This window comes from Pistacia vera, unplaced genomic scaffold (genome assembly GCF_008641045.1).
Source record: "Pistacia vera cultivar Batoury unplaced genomic scaffold, PisVer_v2 Contig397, whole genome shotgun sequence".
NCBI classification, from domain to species: Eukaryota; Viridiplantae; Streptophyta; class Magnoliopsida; order Sapindales; family Anacardiaceae; genus Pistacia; species Pistacia vera.
Window position 1 is genome coordinate 639,572 of NW_022196220.1, and position 22,770 is coordinate 662,341.

Sequence of the window (22,770 nt, forward strand, 5' to 3'; positions counted from 1 at the left end):
TTTCAATATGAAATTAAATATAGACAATGATCTCATCAAATTTAATTGCACTGTGAGATTACCAAAATGCCCTTTCATCTCAAAAGAAGAAAATATCATTTCCATCATAAATGACGAAAATACCCTTTCTCACCAATTCATCCTTTATTTGTCTTCTATGTGTGTGACCCGAAGGATCCTCACAATATCGGCAGTGAGTAGTCTTGCAATTGACACCAATCAATCGTCTCACTAAACACAGACCAAGATTGACCTTTAGCAAGACATCATGGCCACTTGATAGATTCAGATTTAGTGAAACAGTTTACCTATCAACGATATGGTTATCGTGCAAACCGATCCTTTAATCATTTGTTATCTTATCAAGGCCGAGGTACATAAATAGTGTCAACCTCAATTATCTTCGATATATTTGTATTCAGTTACTAGACCAATGACTGGAATAATAAATTGGATTAAGCAACAACTCAATCCCCCTGTGGCCACAACTTTAGTGTCATTGCCATTCATTGAATTGTGCCGTGAGATAACTTCTCCCATACGTGGAAGTGATGAATCCTTTGTGGATCCACCATAGTCTTGATACACTTCTCACTGCAGCCAATCACAACCGTATTAATAGCTCTGAATGGAACTGCGTTATGCTAGTGTCAAACTATACTGATCGGTGCACAAGGTGCTCCGATGATCTCAAGTCTAAGGATCACATGCACCACCATTCATTAGAGGATTTATTCCATAGACACTGGGGTTACCATCTATATGGAATCCCTTGGTGGGTCTATCCAGTGAACTTACCTACAACAAGCACCCATGTGTCGCACCAGGTTGTCGGCAAACAACCTTGACAAGTGAGATCAGTCACTGTCTTTCCACAGGGTCGTTCAACACTATGATAGCTTTACCGTACTATCTGTGTCCTTGGTCAGAATTGTTAGGAAGCGATCCATTTACGCTGCGGAAAACAAAAATAATAATAACAAGGATCGTTCCATACAACCAAGATCAGGGTACAATTTTACAGTTTATATCAAAATAAGAATCTGCAGAAAATTAATCTAGAGTTTAAGAAATCATACGCACGTTTGGAGGCTCCTCCAAATTATCTTAGAATGTATTTGCTACCGACCCAAGTGTAAGATCGAACCGATATAGTCCACACGAAGACAATCGCAAGGAACTAAAGAGGGATTTGCTAGATCCTCTTTAGCCTTAAGAATCAAGAAGAAATGAAGAGTATTTGATTTTCAATCAAACATGAATTCTGGCGTGAGAGAGAGCAAAAGGGGTTGTGTGTTTTCTCTTTTTCAATCAATTGAAAATAATGAAAATCTCTTCTCTTTTTCAATTAACCTTTTTCTTTTATAGTAAAGTTTAATTGCCCTATTCCCATATGGAATAGGCTTGGGCTCCAACCCAAACACCCCTTGTTTCCAAACACTTCCAATTAGATGTTTATTTTAATTCATCATTATCTCAATTAAAATCAATTAATATATATATATATTAACATTTAACAATAATGATAACTTATTTAAATATATGCGAACATATATTTAAACGTAATTTCACTTATTTAATTTTTCTAACAAATTAAATAAAGGCTACAACCTCAGCAAATTTAATTGCATTGTGAAATTACCAAAATACCCTTTCGCCCAAAAAGACGAAAACGCCCTTCTAATTTCCTGGCTCTTAAATTATCTTCCATGTGTGTGACCCATAGGCTCCTCATCATACCGGCAGTGTGTAGTATCATGATTAACACCAATTAATAGTCTCACTACACATAGACCAAGATTGGCCCCTAGCAAGTCATCATGGCCACCCGATAGATTCAGATTCAGCAAAGTAGCTACCTATCAACGATATGGTTACCGGATAATTCAATCCTTTCATCATCCGTTATCTAGAGGAGACCGAGGCATAAAATAGTGTCAACCTTCGGTTACTCTCGATATTGTGTATTCAGTTATTGGACCAATGACCTGTATTATAAATTGGATAGAGCAACAAATCAATCCCACTGTGGCCACAGTTTTAGTGTCATTTCCATTTACTGAATTGCGCCATGAGATAACTTCTCCCGCAGCCGGGAGTGATGAATCTTCTGTGTATCCACCATAGTCTTGATACACTCCTTGATGCAGCTAATCACCATCGTATTGACAGCTCTGAAAAGAACTGTGTTAGACTAGTGTCAAAGTACACCAATCGGTGCACAAGGCGCTCCAGTGTTCTTAAGTCTAAGGATCACATGCACCACCATTCGTTAGAGGATTTGTTCCATAGACACTGGGGTTACCATCCATGTGGAATCCTCTGGTGGGTCAGTCCAGTGAACTTGCTGCGGTGTACTCGCCTATAGCAAGCACCCATGTGTTGCACCAGGTTTTCACCAAACAACCTTGACAAGTGAGATCAGTCACTGTCTTTCGGCAGGGTCGTTCAACACTATGATAACCTTACCGTATTATCTGTGCCCTTACTTCAGAATAATACTGAGGCTACGAACGTTTCTAGAATGACCACCATATGTGATCATAGGGTTCTCACTATCAAGATTTGAAACACTTGATACCCTCGTCACAGTTCTACCATTGTAAGGACATATATCAATACATATTGCAATAATAATGATTTACAAGATATAGAATAAAATGCTATTTATTGATCAATAAACATTATTACAAATAGTCAATTCTACAATAATTGATTGGCTGTAGGGCACCTACTCCAACAAGAATAATACTGGGGCTACGGACATTTCTAGAATGAACACCATATGTGATCATAGGGTTCTCACTATCAAGATTTGAAATACTTGATACCCTTGTCCAGTTCTACCATCCTAAGGACATATATCAATACACGCAATTATGATTTACATGATATAGAAGAAAATTACCTTTTATTGATTAATAAACATTATTTTAGAGAGTCAATTCTACTACAATTGATTGGCTCTAGGGCATCTACTCTAACAATCTCCCTCTTGCACTATAGCCAATCATTCATGTACTCAACACCAATGTTCTGAAAACTGGACCAGGAGTCGACCCGCCAAAATGTCAGGTTCCCGGTTTGCACGGTTAGACCGGTCGGACCGGTGACATCAGCAAAAACAAAAAAAAAAAAATTGAAAAATTTCAGATTTTGTATGTAACTAAAATCTAAAAACAATTAAACAAACCCTACAAAAACATTAAAACCATCAGAGTTTGATAGTTAATGACTTATTGTTTACAAATTCTGAAATTCAATCCTCAACTCAAGTCTAAACTCTAAAGTTTCAATTTTCAAACATCATTAAAGGCATTACAAATTACAAAATACAAAGTAATATCAAATATGAATCCATGATCCATCAACCAACAAACAAACAAAATTACAAAATATCAAAATACCAATCCACCAACCAATATATAAAATTGCACAATATTAATCCATTCGACCAACCAAACCACCATCCATGGTCTTCAACGGTTCAACCCATCCTAAATTGATTATCCACATCATCATCCGAGTCATCGTCATTATCATCACCATCAACTACAAATTTAGCAAAAATTAAAAACATAAGTTAAAACTTATAATGTACATTGTTTTTGATATTATAATTTCAAATAGCTACCAAGTTGGTTAAAAGTTGGAAAACAACCTTGTGAACCACCTGCTGAATTATAATAGGGTTGATCATCAACACCGATAAGAATAGATCCTTCTTCGTAAAGTGCTTGCTCCAATTCATCTAAATTGAATTCATCACCCTCCTGTTCATCATTAGCAATCCAAAATTCTGTTTTGTCAATGCTTTCATAATCAATAGGATCACAACTGCTTTTCTTGTAACACATCCTGAAAGACACGCCAAATAAAAATATTAATAAAAATACGAGATGATAAAAATATTAAAATTGTCAATGCATTATACCTATTTTTCAAACGCAGGTTATAATGGATAAAAACCAAATCATTCAACCGTTGGTGCTCCAATCTATTCCTTCTTTTTGTATGGATGCGTTTGAAAACACTCCAATTTCGCTCACATCCCGAAGAGGTTGAAGTTTGGCTCAAAATTTTAATTGCAAACTGTTGTAAGTGTGGGGTACTATACCCATATGTCCTCCACCATTCATATAATTGAAAGTTAAAGTGTTAACCATATGAAATAATGAAATAAACATAAATTCATAACTTAGAAATTGTACTTAAAATTGAGAAATTTAATAAGTTTCACATACTAGGTCATGTGGTTTTGCAAGTTTGAAAGGCAAGTGTTAGAGTCATGAAAGTTACTCTATTTTGGTGATAAAAATAACCCATATGTGATTAAATTGAAGTATATTGAGACAATTAAAGAATTTATGAATTTATTCACGAAAATCGCTTCCTAATATTTTTCTTATGAATTTAACGTGTTTGGAATGATTTTGGAAAGGATATGAGTTGATATTAGGTTGTGATTTATGGATTAGAGGTGATTTTGTCTCATTTATGCTGTTTAGGGGGTAAACTGTCATATTTATAAGGGCTGATTTTGTCACTTTTCAATCATGCAAGGACCAAAGTGATATTTTTCACTTTGTGTATAAAAGAAGATGAAGCGTAAAAAAGCCACAGCGCTGACACCCATCCACAGTATTTTCTGAGGACTTTTCCTCTCCCATTTTCGGTGATCTCCGGCGACCTTTCACCTTCCATAAGCACTGACCAAAACCACGACAAACCACCACCGCAAATCACGCGAAACGCCGCGACTCTTCATATTCTGCCGCCACGACGTTTCGCATTCCAGGCCAGATTTCGCCATTTTTTGACGACGTTTCAGCTCCCCAGGACTTGATCTTCCTTCCTCACGGCCGAATCTACCCATTCCAAGCTTTAGCTACCGCGAAAACTGTCGGAATTCGCCATCTAGCCTTCGTGCCTCTTCATCTTCTAGCCAAGTTCTTGCTCATTTTCGGTGACCTTTCACCCCCCAAGACTTGATCTGAACTCCCCATCATCAGAGCTTTCCATCGGTACCTTCGGATCCCATTTCCGCCACCATTTTCTGGAAGACTCGCCAGAAAATTAACGTTTTTTGATGAGTGCGACTGTTCGTATTTCGAGCTGTCCGTTGGTCGTTTTCGCCCTTTCTTGGCATCATATCGCTGTCGGTTACCTGCTCTCCACCATGATCAGCTTCGTTTCCACCGTTTCAGCCTCCGTCTTCACCACCATGAGCGACTAAGTTCTTGGTTGTCTGTTACGATGTAGGCGAGATAGAGATTGACTCCACGGCTCTACTCATCAGCTCTCAACTAGTTGGATGAGCCCGATTTTAGGACATTTGGTAGTATTGTGCTTCGGATTATATTTGTTTTCGTTTCATGTTTGATTTCGATACTTTAATATGGTTTGAGCATAATTTGTGATGAATATTGTTGTCCATTGTGATTTAATGTTTTCATAGAACTCGCTAAATGATAAACGTTGGTTTGAAATAATTAAATGATGAATATTGCTTTTCATTACTTCGCATCGATTGTAATTGAGTTGTGTTTCGATTTAATTTCATTTTTACTATTGTTGTGTTTATTGTGAAGTTGGTTGTTTGGAAGATACGTGTGGACAAATTGTATTTGTTAATTGCGTGCCAACTAGTGGTATTGTCTTGTAGTGTTTATCGACATTTAATGATAGTCTTTAACCAATCGAACTTGAGTGATCGGGTGAGATAGGATAGATTATACCTAGAGTGCCGGCAAACTATTTCATTGATTTACCTTGCCTTGTAGATTTAGGGGATCGTAGAGGGTGGAAGAGAATTGTGTGAGTTGGTCTCGTGTCGAACCAAAATTGTAACGGCAACGTTTTTATTATAAAGTCTTTATTAGTTTTAATTTCACTCTTTTATTATTTGCATTTAGTTTGTTTAGTTTCATTAATCAAATTGCCAATTTCATTTCCGCTACTCAAAATACATTAGGTTGTTAGTCTTGCTCCCTATAGATTTGACCCTGCTTATCGCTAACTATAGTATTTAGGTTTAATTTTGTGACTGTAACGACCGGTTCGACAAAATTTTGGGTTGACGAGAAAAGCTTTGCTCGCGGTCTCGATATATTCTACTTTCGTCCATTAACTTTGTTTTGTTCAACTTGAATGCACTTGCTTTATTGTCGACAACATCAAGGAAACCACGCATAACCTCTGGTTTCTTGTAGAAAGTTGCACGTTCATACTGAAAAGCTGGATTCAAATAATAGGCAGCAGCATGAATGTCGTGGCGCAAAAGCCTATCCCACTGTAGCTTAATAATTTTGGTATAAGGCTTGTACAATGTCTTTTTCTTTTTAAAGAACTTCTTGATCGCTTTTTTGGCTCTATGCATGCCATCATACACATATCCTATTGCAGGTTTCTCATCTGAGTCTACAATTCGCAACAAACGCATCAAAGGAGCCACAATTTTGGAAACTAAACCCATGTCATCCCAAAATTCATTATCTAGAATTATGAGAATAACATTCTTGCCTTTACTACTTCTGGCATATCGAGAGTCCACAAAAAACCTATCAGTCACCATAGCTTGCAAGTCATGTTTGTGCTCATGTAGACTTCTTAATGCAATGAAAGTAGTAGCAAACCGAGTTGCACCCAGTCGTATGATTTCTTTCCAACCCTGTTCAAGTGATACATACATAATAGATGTTAGTAAATTATTACTAAATGTTTATTATGTAATAAATTGACAAAAACATGAGTTAAAGGTTTATAAGCTATTACCTCCCTTTTCCTCAACCAAGCTATTCAAATTGTGTGATTATACACAAACTTGGTTACTTCAGAAGCACGTTTTACAAGATGCACTATGTGGTCCAGCTCAGATATATCTTTCAAAATTAAATTTATGCAATGTGCTGCACAGGGCGACCAAGTAATATTCTCATACTTCTCAGACAACATTCTTCCAGCAGCTTTAAAATTTGCTCCATTATCCGTGATAACATCGACAATATTGTTTGGTCCAACCCATAAAGCCATTTTCTCAAACAACTTGAACAATGTAAAGGCATCCTTTACAACATCTGAAGCATCCACTGATTTTATAAAGCAAACACCTTTAGGACAGTATACGAGAAAATTAATCAATGACCTATGGTAAGTATCAGTCCAACCATCAGCCATTAATGTACATCCAACCTCTTCCCAAATACTCTTATAATTGTCAACAAGTAATTGGACTTCCTTCTTAGCATCTCTCAATAAATTCACATGCATAGCATTGTAACTAGGTTGTTTATAACCAGGGCCAATTGCAGCTACAGCATCCAACATAGGCTGACAATAAATTGAGTTTAAAGCATTCATTGGGATGCAAACATCATAAAAGAATCGTGCAACAGACATGCCTGCTCTTTACTTTGCATCTTTTCCAGCCAAAACACTCCTAATTGAAGGCTGAGACCTAGAAGTAGTTCGTGGAGCAAAATAATTAACCCCCGTATGTTACTTTCTCTTATTGCTCGAAATTGTTTTTTACCGCCATTACTACCACCTTCATTCATGGTCATTTGTGATGGGAAAACCTCTTCATTTTCTTCATCTAACTGATCACCCTCAAATTCATGTACTGTAGCACCAAAAGGAGTTGCATGCTTCCAGAAATATTCCTTTTCCTTATTCTTTACTCCTATTTTTTTTAGTGATTCATTCATATGGAATGTAACATCAAATGGAACCTTTAGACACTTTCCAATATCCTCCTTTACTCCTGCTAGGTGTTACTTCATTTAGAAAATACCACCACCTCTAGTAACCTTGCCACAATGAAGACAAGATAATATTTTCTTTCCATCTTTATCAACACTCTCAAGAACATGTCCCCATGCTATATCAGTCTTTCCTCGAAAAGATTGAGAGGAAATGGACGCAGCTGATGAGTTATGTGCAGATGAAGATGATGACATTCTCTCCCCTAGCAAGTGGCAACCAACAATCAATTTGTTATAATTTATGAGACATAACTTTAAATCAATATAAAATCAATTCATATTATATGTATATAGAAAAAAAATATGAATTTCTAATAGCATTTTATTTTATGGCAGCATCATGTAAATGAGAAAATTTCTTATTTATGTACTCATCATGTTACTCATGTTGGATTCTCAGTTGTATTTGACTATTACAATTGAAATGTTTAAATATAAATCTCAATAGCAAACACTTTTTGATCATAACTTAGTTTTAGTTCATATTTCATAAGCCATGGCCGGGATTAATATACAAGTAACAAGTGACAGTAAATAAGAGTAGTTACCGTGTGTTCTAAATTTCTGATCATAATTTGATCGAGATGCCATTAGTGTCTTATAAAAGTTAATAAAAATTAATAAAAATTCCAATATTCCTAGCAACTAGAAGCACACCCGCTGGCTATTGTTATTCACCAAATTCTAGTAGTGAAGCCAAGAAAAACTATATGAAAATTGAAAATACATCTACGTTATTATCATTTATCAGTTTATCACATCATGAATAAACTCCCACTTTCAATTATTCTAATCCTGTAATGAAGCTTCACGGTGAAACTTTCACCATCAATTTCTAATTTCCCATGAGAAATTACATTTTACAGCTTCAGTCTTTCAGAAATTCAATTGACAAATGATAGATTCACAATAAGAAATCAGTTTTAAGAGTTTCAAAATTTAAATTGACAGATTCAGTGATTCAGAATTTCACATCACATTCATAGATCCACAATAATACAAATATACAATATCATGATGAAATACAATATCATGATGAAATAGAAGACAGAAAAATTCAAGCTGACCGTTGATTCACACTTGAAGGCTGAAGCTGAAGGAGATCGCGAATTGAATCGGAGGAGGCAAACCGAAGAAGCAGGCTGATTCACACTTGAAGGCTAAAGCTGAAGGAGATCACGAATAGAGGAGATCACGAACTGAACTGGAGAAGGCAAACCGAAGAAGCAGGCTGATTCACGCTTGAAGGCTGAAGCTGAAGGAGATCGCGAATGGAGGAGGAAGACTGAACTGAATTGGAGGAGGGCCAAACTGAAAAATAAAAAGCAAACTGGAGGAGGGCCAAGCTGAAGGAGTCGCACGCAGAGCAAAGTAGCAGCGCCACAGCTGAACCGCAAAAGCAAAAATAAAAATGGGTTAAACTTAAAAAAATTGGGGGTTTGACACTTTAACTTTAGGGTTTGCTTTTTGCCTTTTCAATTTGTTAGTGGACCGGATGGGAGGTTGGACCGGTTTTGGATGTTATACCGGTTGGACCGTCAGTTTGCTACAGTGAGACGGTCCAACCGTGGTTTGAAATGGTCTAACTCAAAATCCCAGTTTTTTACTCTTTACAACCCGAAAATTTCACCGAAACCCGGTCCGATCGGTTCGACAGCCTGGTCCGGTCTGGGTTTGAGAACATTGCTCAACACCGAATGACCCTAAGTGCCCATCAAGCTTCTGCTGCAACATAAACTTTAACTATGGGTTAGTAGGTATTCTGCAAATCCACACATCCCCTTTTCTGATCGATTTCTTATATCAGATTGAATCAGCTAAGTAAGTGTTTGGATCACTGGTGAGACTGATAAGAGCTTGAAAATACATATTTTTCTAGTGATTTAATTTGATTATTTGTGGAAAAATGTGTTTTTAATGTGAAATTTGAGTTAATTATTTCATAAATACCTTTTATGGGATCATGGGTGTATTTTGAGTATTTTCAGGTTAAAAATGATATTTGAATGAAGAAGAATGATTTCGATGGAATTCATGACGAGTAGGAGCAAACAGTGCAAGAATCAGAGTTGAAACGAGAAAGTTTTGACGCGTTGAATATATGACGTAAAACCTGGAAATCCTTCAAGATGAGCATGCTTCGATGTTTTGATCATAACTTGAGCTATAGAAATTGGAATTCAATGATTCTTCTGGCATTGGAAAGATTATTCAGAGCGCTACAAAGTTTATGTTGATGACTTCACAAAATTTTGAATATTCCAGACTTGTGGGACAGAAAGAATGATTGCTGCAGCGACCATTTTTAATCGCTGCATCAATGGATCACGGGCCTATTTGGGTTATTGTATTCTCCGAGTCCGAATCTGAATGATTTAAGGCATTTAATTCTTTCCTAATTAACCTCTAAAGCCTATCACTATAAATAAGGGTCTTTAATTAGTTTTTAGGAGAGCAGAGGAGAGAAGGGAAAATGGCGGCGACTATTTTGGAGATTGGAATTCTTGCAATTTTCGTTTGCCAATTAGAGAAGTTTTTCTATTTTTCTTTCTTGAACTCATGTTTGTTAATATAATGGTTGTTTTTCTTGCTATAATTATGAACTAAACCCTTTTCTAGGGCTAAAGATGTAGCCCAATTTATGAATATGTGTTGACGTTATTGTTGTTAATTTAATTGAGCATTAATTCTAAGTTTTATTATTATTTGTAATGCTTTCAATTCTTTTGGATCTGAGAGTTGACTGATATCATGGGTTGGGTTGAGATCGAGAGATGAAACCTGATTAGTCTAAGGTAATAAAACCATAGATTGAGCGAACGCTAGAGATAGGTTACCATGGTCTATGAGGTTCTGGTAAATTCCATAGAACTTAATGTTTTCTTAGCTTCTAAATCCAACTTAGAGATATTTTGGGTTGTTGCTTAAGGGTTAATTCGCAAATTGTTCGAGAGAAAGTTAATGGAATATTAGGGAGTTTGGCCTTTAGAATAAGCTTGATTATGTTAGCAATAATTGTCAATGCATAGGATTTAATTGGTGTGAAATTTGTGCCCTAGGTTTAGTTATATTAATCTTTTTACCAGAGTATTAATACAATTATGCTTTTTTTTAGTGTTTAGTTTGTTTTATTTTTAATTAAACCATTCTTAAAATTATGTTTTGTCAAATAGCAATAAAATATACTAGTTTGGTACTTGGAAGGTAGTTCTCTGGGATTTGACACTCGTTTACTCAAGCTTTACTATTTGCGTGATTTCGTACACTTGCGAAAAGCCTGTCAGAGACCGTGGTTCCTTAGCCACAGTAATGGCTCCATTGTTGTTACAATAGAACTTTACTGGATTAGCAATGCTTGGAATCATATGTAGTTCAGTAATGAACTTCTTGATCCAAATCACCTACACGGTTGCATTAGATAATGTGATATACTTAGCATCAGTTGTAGAATCCATTGAAGTACTTCGCTTCGAGCTCTTCTAGCTCACAAAAGCTCTATTGAGACAAAATATAAACCCGGATTGTAAGCGAAAATCATCTTTATCCATTTGGAAACTAGCATCACTGTATCCTCTTACAGTGAGCTCGTCTTCCCTTCCATAAACCAAGAAAATGTCTTTAGTCCTTTTCAAGTACTTAAGGATGTTCTTGATAGCTATCTAGTGACACTCACCTGGATCCGATTGATATCTACTACAAGTGCTCAATGCACATGAGACATCAGTCCGAGTACACAACATGGCATACATGATGGATCCAATTGTTGATGCATATGGGATCCTCTTCATTTTATCTCTTTCATCATGTGTTTTAGGACACATATCATTAGAGAGATAGACACCATGTGACATCAGAAGAAATCCCTTCTTGGATTCTTCCATACTGAGTCTCTTCAGTACCTTGTGTATGTATGTACTTTGACTTAGGCCAAGCAACCTATGTGATCTATCTTGGTAGATCTTTATTTTAAGGATGTAGGCTGTTTCTCCTAAGTCCTTCATGGAGAAGCACTTGGATAACCAAGTCTTTACCAGCTGCAAGTGTGGTATATCATTCCCGATGAGAAGTATGTTATCGACATACAACACCAGGAATGCCACTGCACTCCCACTCACTTTCTTGTAAACACATGGCTCATCTTTGTTCTTGACAAAACCGAATTCTTTTACAGCTTCATCAAAACCAATGTTCCAGCTCCTTGAAGCTTGCTTGAGTCCATAAATGGACCTCTGCAACTTGCATACCTTATCAGCTTGTCCATCAAGAATGAAACCATTGGGTTGTGTTATATACACATCCTCTTCAAGGTTTTCATTCAGGAAAGCCATTTTGACATCCATTTGCCAAATTTCACAGTTGTGATATGCAACAATCGCAAGCATAATCAGGATAGACTTAATCATGGCAACCAACGAAAAGGTTTGTTTATAGTTAATACCATGAATTTTTTTGAAACCTTTGGTAAACATTTGTGCCTTATAGATATGCACCTTGCCATCCATGTCAGTCTTCTTCTTAAAGACCCATTTACACCCTATGAGTTTTACCCCTTAAGGTGGATACACCAGAAACCATAATTGGTTTTGGTACATGGAGTTCATCTCAGATTTCATAGCTTCAAGCCATTTAATGGAATCCAGATCCGATATAGCGTTTTCGTAGGTCATGGATTCGTTGTCTTGGTAGACCAGTACGCCACTATGTTAAGTTACGAGAAAACCATATCTCTTGGGCTCATGACGTACTCTTCTAGACCTACGTAGCTCATGTGCTACTTGAGGTCGATCACTTTCATCTATGGATTGTGGAGTGACCTCCTCACGATATTCAACCACTTCTTGTGGCACATCCTCCGGTCCTTTTTCTAATGCATTTTGTGGTTTTAGAACTTCATTGAGTCCTACTTTTCTCCCACTAGTACTTCTTAGGAAAAATTCCATTTAAGAAAACATCAGTATGAGCAACAAAAATTTTGCACTCTTCTGGGTGGTAGAAATAGTATTCTTTAGTCTCCTTAAGATACCCCACAAATATACATTTGTTAGATTTTGGGCCCAGCTTGTTTGAAGTCAATTTCTTGACATAAGCTTTGCAACCCCAAATCTTTAGATAAGACAAGTTGGGCTTTCACCCTGTCCATTGTTCATATGGAGTCTTATCTATAGACTTTGACAGCACACAATTCAGTATATGAGTTGCAGTCTTTAGGGCATAACCCCAAAATGATGTAGGCAAATCACTAAAACTCATCATGGACCTAACCATTTCAAGTAAGGTTTTATTCCTTCTTTCAGACACTCTATTGTGTTGGGGTGTAAACAGAGGGGTGAGTTTTGATATTGTCCCACATTCCTTCAGGTATCTTTAATTCGACTTGGCATAGTTGTTATTTTGAGAATATCCTTATTGTCTATTTAAGAACATATTATTATGAAACAGTTCCATAAAGAATATTATTTATACTCAAGGACAACAATCCATTAGTAAAGTAATATTCTTACTTGTCCTAAGTGGACATAGAAATATTATTTCTAGAAATCAAGGAAAAATCATAATAATCCACAAGTTCCAAGTAACAAGCTCGTAGGCAAAATCAGATGATCAGATCTTACAACTAATGCAACAACACATGCTCCATTTCCAACTGATAGGTCTACCTCTCCCTTGATGAGCAATCTACTTTACCGTAGTTCTTGTACATCATAACAAATGTGAGTACCACACCTTGTGTCAATGACCCAAGGTGTTGACGAGAGAAGTTAATCCCAATCATGAAAGTACCTGACGAAGAAGTAGCATTCTTCTTCCTTTTTGCTAGGAAGGTCTTGCAATGTTTCCTCTAGTGGCTGGGATTCCCACAGTGAGGACAAACGCCCTTCCTATCTACAATAGTTCCTTCCAACGACTTCTGAGCCTTTTCCTTCTCACTTGAGTTGGCTTCAACCAACGTCAATGTTTTTGACATTTTCATGCCTGATTCAGTAGCCTTTAAGATATCCAGAAGCTCAGAAAGGGTATTCTTCTTATAATCCTCAATGAAGTCATAGACAAATTGAGAGCAAGAATCTAGCAAAGACTGTGATATTAGGTCTATTGCTAAACCCTCATTAAGTTTGCATCCCAAAATCTCAAGCTTGTTCATATACTCAGTCAACGTGAGTATATGATTGCCAATTTTGGTACCCTCTTCCATCTTGCATTTGAACAATGATCGAGACACCATATACTTCTCATTTCTCTGGAGAAAATAAAGAATAGAAGCTAAGTCCAAGTTCTGGTACTACTGTCGCAGTAATGGTGTCATTGATGCAAGCATAATGTATCTTGCCATTTCTACTTTTGCATCATGTATATGCTTCCTATATACATACCAAGTTTGATGGATAGAACTATCAATAGGCTCTGGTGACAAAGTCTGCTCAATGGTGTATAATCTATCGCTTGACTGAAGTATATTGTTTATACTTCTATACCAGTCAACGAAATTCTCACCATTCAATTTGTCTTCCAGTTCGATGATTTGTCACAGTGATGATGGGATCATATTTGCTCAATTTTTAAGTGAATCTACAAGTGCAGAATAAGTAAGCGTTATTACAATGTTTATTATTATTATTATGTAATAAGACCTTTTATTAAATAATTTCTCCCACTATTTTCCTCAAGCCAATAGCTCTCACTATTAACTCAGAAAAGCACGTTGGCTTTCCTAGTGGACTGAGATCCCATCTAGCCAATTTCAAACCTTCACTTTGGCGAACAAGCTAAAATGGGTTGATTAGGTAGGCTAACAAACTTAATCCACATCAGTTGATAGCTCCCACTACCAACCTCAAATGTGAAACAAGCCAACAAGCCAATCACACAATACGATGACCGAAGCCATTGTCCTCAAGTGTGATTCTTAGTAACAGTAGGGTGGACACTACATGCACTACAACAAAAATGGTCTACGGTAGCACTGCACAGTAGCACTTTTCTTTAAAGTGTTACTGTAAACTATTTATGGTAGCACTTGATGTTAAAATGTTACAATAACAATTTTTATATGTAACACTTTAACTTTTTGCAACACATTTTATATCAATGGTAACTCTTTTTTGTAAAATGTTACTAATATTGGAACTACAGTAGCATTTTTAAAGTGTTACAATAGACCTAGTAATATAGTAGCTTTTTTATAATGTTACCATATAATCAAAATACAGTAACATTTTATAAGTGTTACCATAAACCCAATTATTTAACGGGAAACAATTCCCGCCAACATGAAATGAGGTTGATTTTGTCTCATTTTTATTGTTTAGGGGTCCAATTATATTATTTGGGTTTATTTTGTCACTTTTCATTCATATAGGGACCAAAAATTGCTTTACAATACCCAAATATTAACGGGGAAAATAACACTTTAATACCACCAACCCAAAATCCTTAATTAAACAAAATTGTTTGAACCCTTAAAATTAAAAAGAAGTAAGAAAAATTAAACACTCTAACTTCTCCATTGCATCGTCACTCATCTGATACACAAAATCCCCAAAAGTAATTTTACCCTAAGGCAACATAAATTTCTCTCCACTTCTCCACTCTGTTCGCCTCTTCTTCTCCACTCCATTCGCCTCTTCTTCTCCATTTGTTTGCCTGAAATATGGACTTCTCCATTCCATTCGCCTCTTCTTCTCCATTTTAGCTTGAAATCTGTACTTCTCCACTCCGTTCGCCTCTTCTTCTCCATTTTAGCCTGAAATCTGTACTTCTCCACTCTGTTCGCCTCTTCTTCTCCATTTTAGCCTAAAATCTGTACTTCTCCACTCCGTTTGCCTCTTTTTCTCCATTTGACGCTTGAAATCTGGACTTCTCCACTCTGTTCGCCTCTTCTTCTCCATTGTACGCTTGAAATCTGGACTTCTCCACTATGTTCCCCTCTTCTTCTCCACTCTGTTCCCCTCATCTTCTCCATAGTATTACTACTTGCTTTCATAGTGAAGTCAAGAGAGCTTTGAAGAAAAGCACTTAATTGGTAAACATTCACGATCACTTTCTTTCAATTTCCTCGTTAACATTATTGTGAAACCTAAAGACCCTGATTAAATTTATTATTCACAATTGTTTTTTTATCCTTTTTTTGCTTGCATTTGCCTAGGGTTTTTCTTTAATTGTACTGTAGTGGGTTTTTCTTGGCTAGTGATTATCATGAGGACCTTATACTTGATAAATAGTAACTGTAATTTGTCTCGCAATTCTAGGAAACCTTTATTCACCTGATTCATGCAATGAAGCTTTGAATGGGGTGACTGTTGTTGTTCAATTTTGTATTAACCCTTCCATAGAGAGGAATTCCAGGAAACCTTCTTTCACCTGATTCATGGGAATGCAAACATCAATGCAATTAGAGCCGCTTCAGAAAAAGGTATAAATATATAGTTTTTTACACGTATTAACGCTTATTTAAATCTTGAATTTTTCTCAAAGACTAGGTTTTTCGAGGGCTTTTTTCTTGGCTATTGATTCGGTAATTTGACTTTTTTTTTTTTTTTTAATTTATCTTTGTGGGGGTTTTAGGTGAAACCTGTGTTGGATGAAGAGAAATCCAAGGCTATCGGCCTAGTCTTTAATAATGGGCGCATGAAGAAGCGACCAGCGAAATTAGCGAAAGTGAGTTTCAAAATTTCTTGGGTGAGACTTATTTCACAGTATTCGCATGTTCTTTTCTTTGTTTTCTTGATCTATGGTATGTTTGGTCATTTGTGTAAAGATTAAAAACAACACTAAAAGGTATTCGTAGACATGTTCAACATATTAATTCATCTACTTTTTTAGTCTGAAATAACCATTGTTACTCTTGTCAATTCAACTGCAAATGGAAGGTTCTTTGACTGATTTTTTTTTTTTTTTTTTGCTCTGCATATGGTGGGTTTGTTGGTAATTGCTAATAAGAGGTTGGTAATTGCATACAAGTGAGGGATAGTGTTCCAGTGGCAACTTGGCCAACGTTTATGTTCTTAAAGAAAAAGAAGGCCAGTAAAGTTGTGGAATTTGTCAGAAAAGTAGCTGAAATGATTGTTTCTTTAGGACTTTTAATGTGCTCTTTAGTGAGGCCTCTTGCGTTTGGATCAGGTTTTAGTTTGCATAATTGGTAAAATTCTTATTAAACGCTTCAGGTGCCATTTAGTGAGTTTGTGACCTGTCTATTTCTTGTATCTTGTTTTATTGGTAATGTTTGCATGTCAATTTTTAAGGAGTATATTGAATATTTGTAAATTGCTTCGTCATGTCAATGAGTGAGGATTGCTGATGTTTAAGACAAATCCAGATGTTATTTGTTTTTCTTATCAATCATATGTTGTTTCTAGTGCTTTGAAGTATTGCGTTCATTGCAGAATCGTCACATGAACATGCGTGGTGCTGTTTTTACTGTTGAAAGTTCTTGAGAATGGGTATAAGATGAAGGTATAGTAGACTTCTTTTCTGTGCTTGTGTCTTGAGTGACTTCTTTTATATTAAGTCATTAAACGATAATTTCAGTAATGCATCACTTTTTAAAACCTACTGCTAGAAGTGTTTGGATCTGTCAGGGAAATCTGATCATTTGGCTGTCTCCTTGATAGCATTGCTAGTAAACTATTTTCTTTTTGATCATATCTATGACCACATAGGTTTTAATCCTTATTTTCAGTTTAGATTGCTTAAATGTTCATATATTTAGAATGATAGATGACTGTTGTATTGGTTTTATCTTATAATCTGAAACTAATTACCAATGATGAATTATTGGTTAGTAAATGCAGCAATCAAGATTTTCCAGCCTCCATACACTATTAGCAATGGGTACGAATCACACCCACCTCTCTGTCTCCAATTAAGCCAATCCCAGCCTCAAAAAAAAGAGACGCTACCAAAATCAATGCAACTAGAGTAAACTTTTTTACTTGATACAGTTGTAAGTTATATATAATTTATGTTTAATAAGTTTATTAATTTAATTCAACCCTGTACATTTTTTTTTTTCAATATTTGCAACAAACTGTAGCTGCATTAACAAAAAGTTGACAACTGGGGAAGCACATCACTCCTTACTCTATCAATAACTTGCCCCACAGTTCAAAAGTCAAGCTTGATCAGTAAGCTTCTGCTACTAAATACAAGTAAAATTAAGCTGCAGGATCAATAGATTTAGCATGCAATATTGTATGAAACAAGCTCTATATTACTGTAGAACAATCTGCCATGGTAGTTTGCAAACTGCAGTTTGCAATTTTGCAGTCGGCATTTTTGCAAACTATAATCTGCATTTTGCAAACTGCAGTATGCAAATTGTAGACTGCCGTTTACAGTCTGTAAAATTGCAGTTGGCATTTTTGCACTAGTGATTGTGAAGTTGAATATTTAAAGATGTTCTTTTAAACCTGCATGGTGCCATTTTTTAGAACTAGTGATTGTGAAGTTGAAGATTTAATCATGTTCTTTTCCTCTTTCGTTTGCATTTAATATTTGGGGTGCTTTTGTCTTAATCTTTTCTTGAATTTACAATATATATGTGTTGTTATCTTTGAGAATATACATGGGAATTGAAGATTTTTTTTTGTATTAATGGTTTTGTAGGTTGTGAAAATGCAAGAGTACTTTTTCAGTAAAGCACAATTTGGAATGGAAGATGGTATGCATGATGGTTTTTGTTGTTAGAATTTTTTTGAATGATTGGAAGGTATTAACTATTGCTCATAGTTAATTTTCCAATCATCTAGGTGTTATAATGTAAAAATGATAGGTGCATATTTGTTAGGCATATATAAAACTTTTTGTATATGAAGGTTTATATGTTACAAAATGTGATATGATATATGAAGCATATTAGATTTCATGGATGTAAAGGATGTTGGGTGCCTATTTATTAGGCATATGTGCAAACTTTTTGTATATGAAGGTTCACCATCAATGAAATGTTATTTGGAAAATTAGTGTATCATTATTTATAATTTGTATTATTTAAATAACAAGTATAACAGTTTTATATATGCTATAACAGACACATTGATACCACTTTCAAAATGTTATGGAAAAATAATTTTGTAACATTTACTAAATGCAATGAATGATACTTTGATAGCACTTTTAACATGTTATTAAAATCTCTTCTGTAGCATTTTAATAATGTTACAGAAAACTAAACTGTAACAGGTTAACAATGTTACAAAGTACTTATTTATAGCATTTTGAGATGTTACAGAAAACTAAACTGTAACAGGTTAAGAAAGTTACAAAACACTTATTTATAGCATTTTGAGAATGTTACAGAAAACTAAACCGTAACAGGTTAAGAATGTTACAGAAAATTAAACTGTAACAGGTTAAGAATGTTATAGAAAACTTATTTATAGCATTTATGCAGTGTTACCAAAAATCATTTGTAACTACGAATAAGTGCTACAATATACTTAACAACAGCATTTTATGACAGTTACTGAAATGATTAGTAACACACAAAAAGTGTTACCAATGTCTACTTTTTAGTAACATGGGCTGTCATAGCATCCTTATAAATGCTACGAATTACCTACGGTAACACTTTTTACATGTTACCATAGGCCATTTTTGTTATAGTGATGCCGCCATGTACACACAACAAGTGTACTTCTCTACTATGCCTATGACGAGCTTATCAACCTTCGCTTTGGCAAACAAGCAAAACTCATCATTTTAAGTCAACCCATCACCATTAAGGAAAACTCCAATGATATTTAACCTCCCAATGGTAGAAGTGTACCCTTCGTTTTGGCGAACAAGGTTCCGACGAACAGTGGTTTGATTAAACTCATGGAGATGGAAGACATTTCAATTTTGACTTAATATACTTTAGTTTAGGGGTTTTTATTTTATGTCTCACTAATTTTATCTTTCTTAGCATGTTATAGTCATAACATACACCCTTAGCATGCATACTAAGCATAAAATAAACGTGTTGGTGCATAGCCTTAACTAAAACCGATTTCCTCAAGTCAAGAGAAATCGGTAGGTCAACCTAGGTTTAAAAGGAAATGGATTCTTCAAGTAATTTTGCCTCCTTCCTTTCCATCGCTTCTTCTTCTTGAACATTACACAACTTTCAAAAATAAAATTACATTTTACATTATTGAAAAGAAACCTCGCGTTACATTCGAGGGGAGTGAGATGAGAGAAAGAAGTTACATTGGAGGTTTAGAGAAAGGTAGGGCACGTAGGCCCTATTTTAAATTACATAACCCAAAACAATTAAACTATGTTCGTAAGCTTATGCACCAAGCACCATGCATATTCACAAACAAGAATTATGCATAAACAATCAAAATTTAATTTTGATTAGGTTGGTAAATTACAAGTTACCCCTTGAATTTTGGTAGCATTGCATTTTAAGTCCAACAAGTTTTAAAATTTTCATTTTAGTCCCTTGTTATCGGAATGGAATCGGAGGTCTTGAACTCGAGTTTTTGAGATACTCTTGCTGCCACCCTAGCTCTTTCATTCGCAGCCCATTTATTGCCCTAAAAAGAAGACCCGGCTTCCTCTTCTTTCTTTTTTACGAATCCGGCAAGCGAAAATCAAATCCTTTCTTCTCTTGAGTGATTGCTTGAGTTAAGCCTTACTCACTCAATTGGGCCTCCAGAATGTTTCTAACATGGAGCAACATTTTTTTAGAAAATTATGGATTAAATATCATACAACAATGCGATCACGACCCAAAATTCAGCCTATTGCATCTTTACATGGGCTGCCAAAAAAAAAAGTCCAAATTTGGTGCACGTTTTAACGTGCACCAGATCATGCCCTTGGCTGAAAAACCAAGGGCCAACTAAGGCCAAGTGTTGGGAGCACTTGGCCACCACAAGGCAACCCCAAAACAGTAGCCAATTAAGAGGACAGTAGCGGTGCATTCACATGCTCCATTGCTGCGTGCAGTAGCAACCTTGGTGTAGTCACACAAGGCTGCTGCTGTGCCGTTTGCGGTGGCACAGCACAAGGCCACATGCTGGAGCATGTGGTCAACACTCCTCTTCATGCAGCAGCACGCAACAACTATTGCTTCTTGTTGCTGTCGTGTGCAACAGCACATAGCAGCAACACGCCACCCTACAAGGCAGCATCCTACTCTGATCAGAATCAAGTTTTATTTGATTTCGATCCCCCAAAAACATATCCAAAAAAAAAAAAAAAAAACAGATTAGCAATACATCAACTGTAGCAGATTTTTAACACAAAAAAATTAGTTTTTACACATCATGCAATAACATAATCGATACATATTGAAATCAATTCAACCAAACGTTGAATAACAACGTAAGAGGTATAAGGAAGGCTCTGATACCACTGTTAGTCGCTGATGGAGTTTACATGGCGGAAAACAAAAATAAAATCCCCAACAACAAAATTGAACCCAAGAACCTTATACCCGATTTACATTATTTACACATGAAATGATATTGAATATAAAATTTCCAGATTTCATACCTGTGTTTGGAGGCTCCTTCAATCGATATGAATTGCTCCAACACTAAGATAAGAGTGAATTCTCAATATCCATACGAAGACAGGATGACGATCGACTTGCGGTCTCAAGTGCTAGCAAGACACACAAGCAAAAAGGATGCATAATTTTTCTTCAAGAAAAATTCTCTTCTCCACCAAGATCAAAACATGAGAGAGAGTGAGGTGAGTGGCTTGGATTTAATTAGTGTGTTCTCCTCAAAATTTTATTTTAATTTTAAGTTGCCTTTTATATGCAACAAAAATTAAAACCCTAATCTACCTAGGAATAAATTTATTACATGACAAGAATAGTAAATCCTCATTACCAAACAAGGTAATAATCCACATGGCATCTTATTCAAATTCAAATATGATTTTCATATTCATATATTATCTTCATTAATATCATCAAATATTAATATTGAAAATATATTTAAATTCAAATATGAATTTCATATTTCATATATATTATCTTCACTAATATTAATATCATCAAATATTAATATTAAATAATATTTATATAATATTTAAATATATGAATATATTTAAATACATAATCTCACTAATTTTAATATCAATATGAAATTAAATATAGGCAACAACCTCAACAAATTTAATTGCACTGTGAAATTACCAAAATGCCCTTTCATCTCAAAAGACGAAAATATCATTTCCATCATAAATGAGAAAAATACTCTTTCTCACTAGTTCATCCTTAACCTGTCTTCTATGTGTGTGACCTGAAGGCTCCTCATCATATCGGCAGTGAGCAGTCTCGCGATTAACACCAATCAATCGTCTCACTGAACACAGACCAAGATTGGCCTCTAGCAAGGCATTATGGCCACCCGATAGATTCGAAACGATATGGTTATCGTGCAAATAAATCCTTTCATCATCTGTTATCTTATCGAGGCTAAGGTACAGAAATAGTGTCAATTTTAGTTATCTTCGATATCTTTGTATTCAGTTACTAAACTAATGACCGGAATAATAAATTGGATTGAGCAACAACTCAATCCCACTGGGGCCACAACTTTAGAGTCATTGTCATTCATTGAATTGCGCCGTGAGATAACTTCTCCCTTACTTAGGAGTGATGAATCTTTTGTGATCCACCATAGTCTTGATACACTTCTCAATGCAACCAATCACTATCGAATTAGCTCTGAATAGAACTACGTTAGGATGGTGTCAAACTACACCAATCGGTGCACGAGGTGCTCCAGTGATCTTAAGTCTAAGGATCACATGCACCACCATTCGTTAGAGGATTTATTCTATAGACACTGGGGTTGCCATCTATATGGAATCCTCAGGTGGGTCTGTCCAGTGAACTTGCCTACAACAAGCACCCATGTGTTGCACTAGGTTGTCAACAAACAACCTTGACAAGTGAGATCAATCATTGTCTTTCAATAGGGTTGTTCAACACTATGATAGTCTTACCGTATTATCTGTGTCCTTGGTCAGAATAATAATAGGGCTACGGACATTTCCAGAATGG

General features: G+C 35.7%; 1 protein-coding gene and 1 long non-coding RNA gene across 11 annotated transcripts; one reads left to right on the forward strand and one right to left on the reverse strand.

Moving 5' to 3' along the window:
* Positions 1 to 3,487: 3,487 nt before the first annotated feature.
* LOC116141281 lies at positions 3,488 to 7,958 on the reverse strand. Its single transcript, XM_031426801.1, has 7 exons — positions 7,793 to 7,958; positions 7,401 to 7,681; positions 6,832 to 7,329; positions 6,147 to 6,670; positions 3,935 to 4,126; positions 3,635 to 3,858; positions 3,488 to 3,552 (listed from the first exon to the last, which is right to left on the reverse strand). The coding sequence occupies exons 1-7, from the start codon at positions 7,956 to 7,958 to the stop codon at positions 3,488 to 3,490; spliced, it is 1,950 nt and encodes a 649-aa protein (XP_031282661.1).
* A 7,288-nt stretch (positions 7,959 to 15,246) lies between these two features.
* On the forward strand, positions 15,247 to 18,427 carry LOC116141283. Of its 10 annotated transcripts, XR_004129769.1 has the most exons (7): positions 15,247 to 15,783; positions 16,010 to 16,173; positions 16,326 to 16,418; positions 17,144 to 17,213; positions 17,543 to 17,678; positions 17,794 to 17,884; positions 18,366 to 18,427. It is a non-coding gene; the product is annotated as an uncharacterized LOC116141283 (long non-coding RNA). The 10 variants fall into 10 exon arrangements; XR_004129767.1 differs by having other exon boundaries at positions 17,543 to 17,884; XR_004129770.1 differs by lacking the exon at positions 17,794 to 17,884 and having other exon boundaries at positions 17,543 to 17,703; positions 18,366 to 18,417.
* Positions 18,428 to 22,770: the final 4,343 nt, after the last annotated feature.

Excerpts from the sequence above, each read along its gene's own strand:
- LOC116141281 (XM_031426801.1), bottom strand. The coding sequence starts at position 7,958 with ATGTCATCATCTTCATCTGCACATAACTCATCAGCTGCGTCCATTTCC. Across the intron at positions 7,330-7,400 it reads AGATGCAAAGTAAAGAGCAG|CCTATGTTGGATGCTGTAGC; the intron begins GCATGTCTGTTG and ends ATTTATTGTCAG. Across the intron at positions 6,671-6,831 it reads TTGTAAAACGTGCTTCTGAA|GGTTGGAAAGAAATCATACG; the intron begins GTAACCAAGTTT and ends TCACTTGAACAG.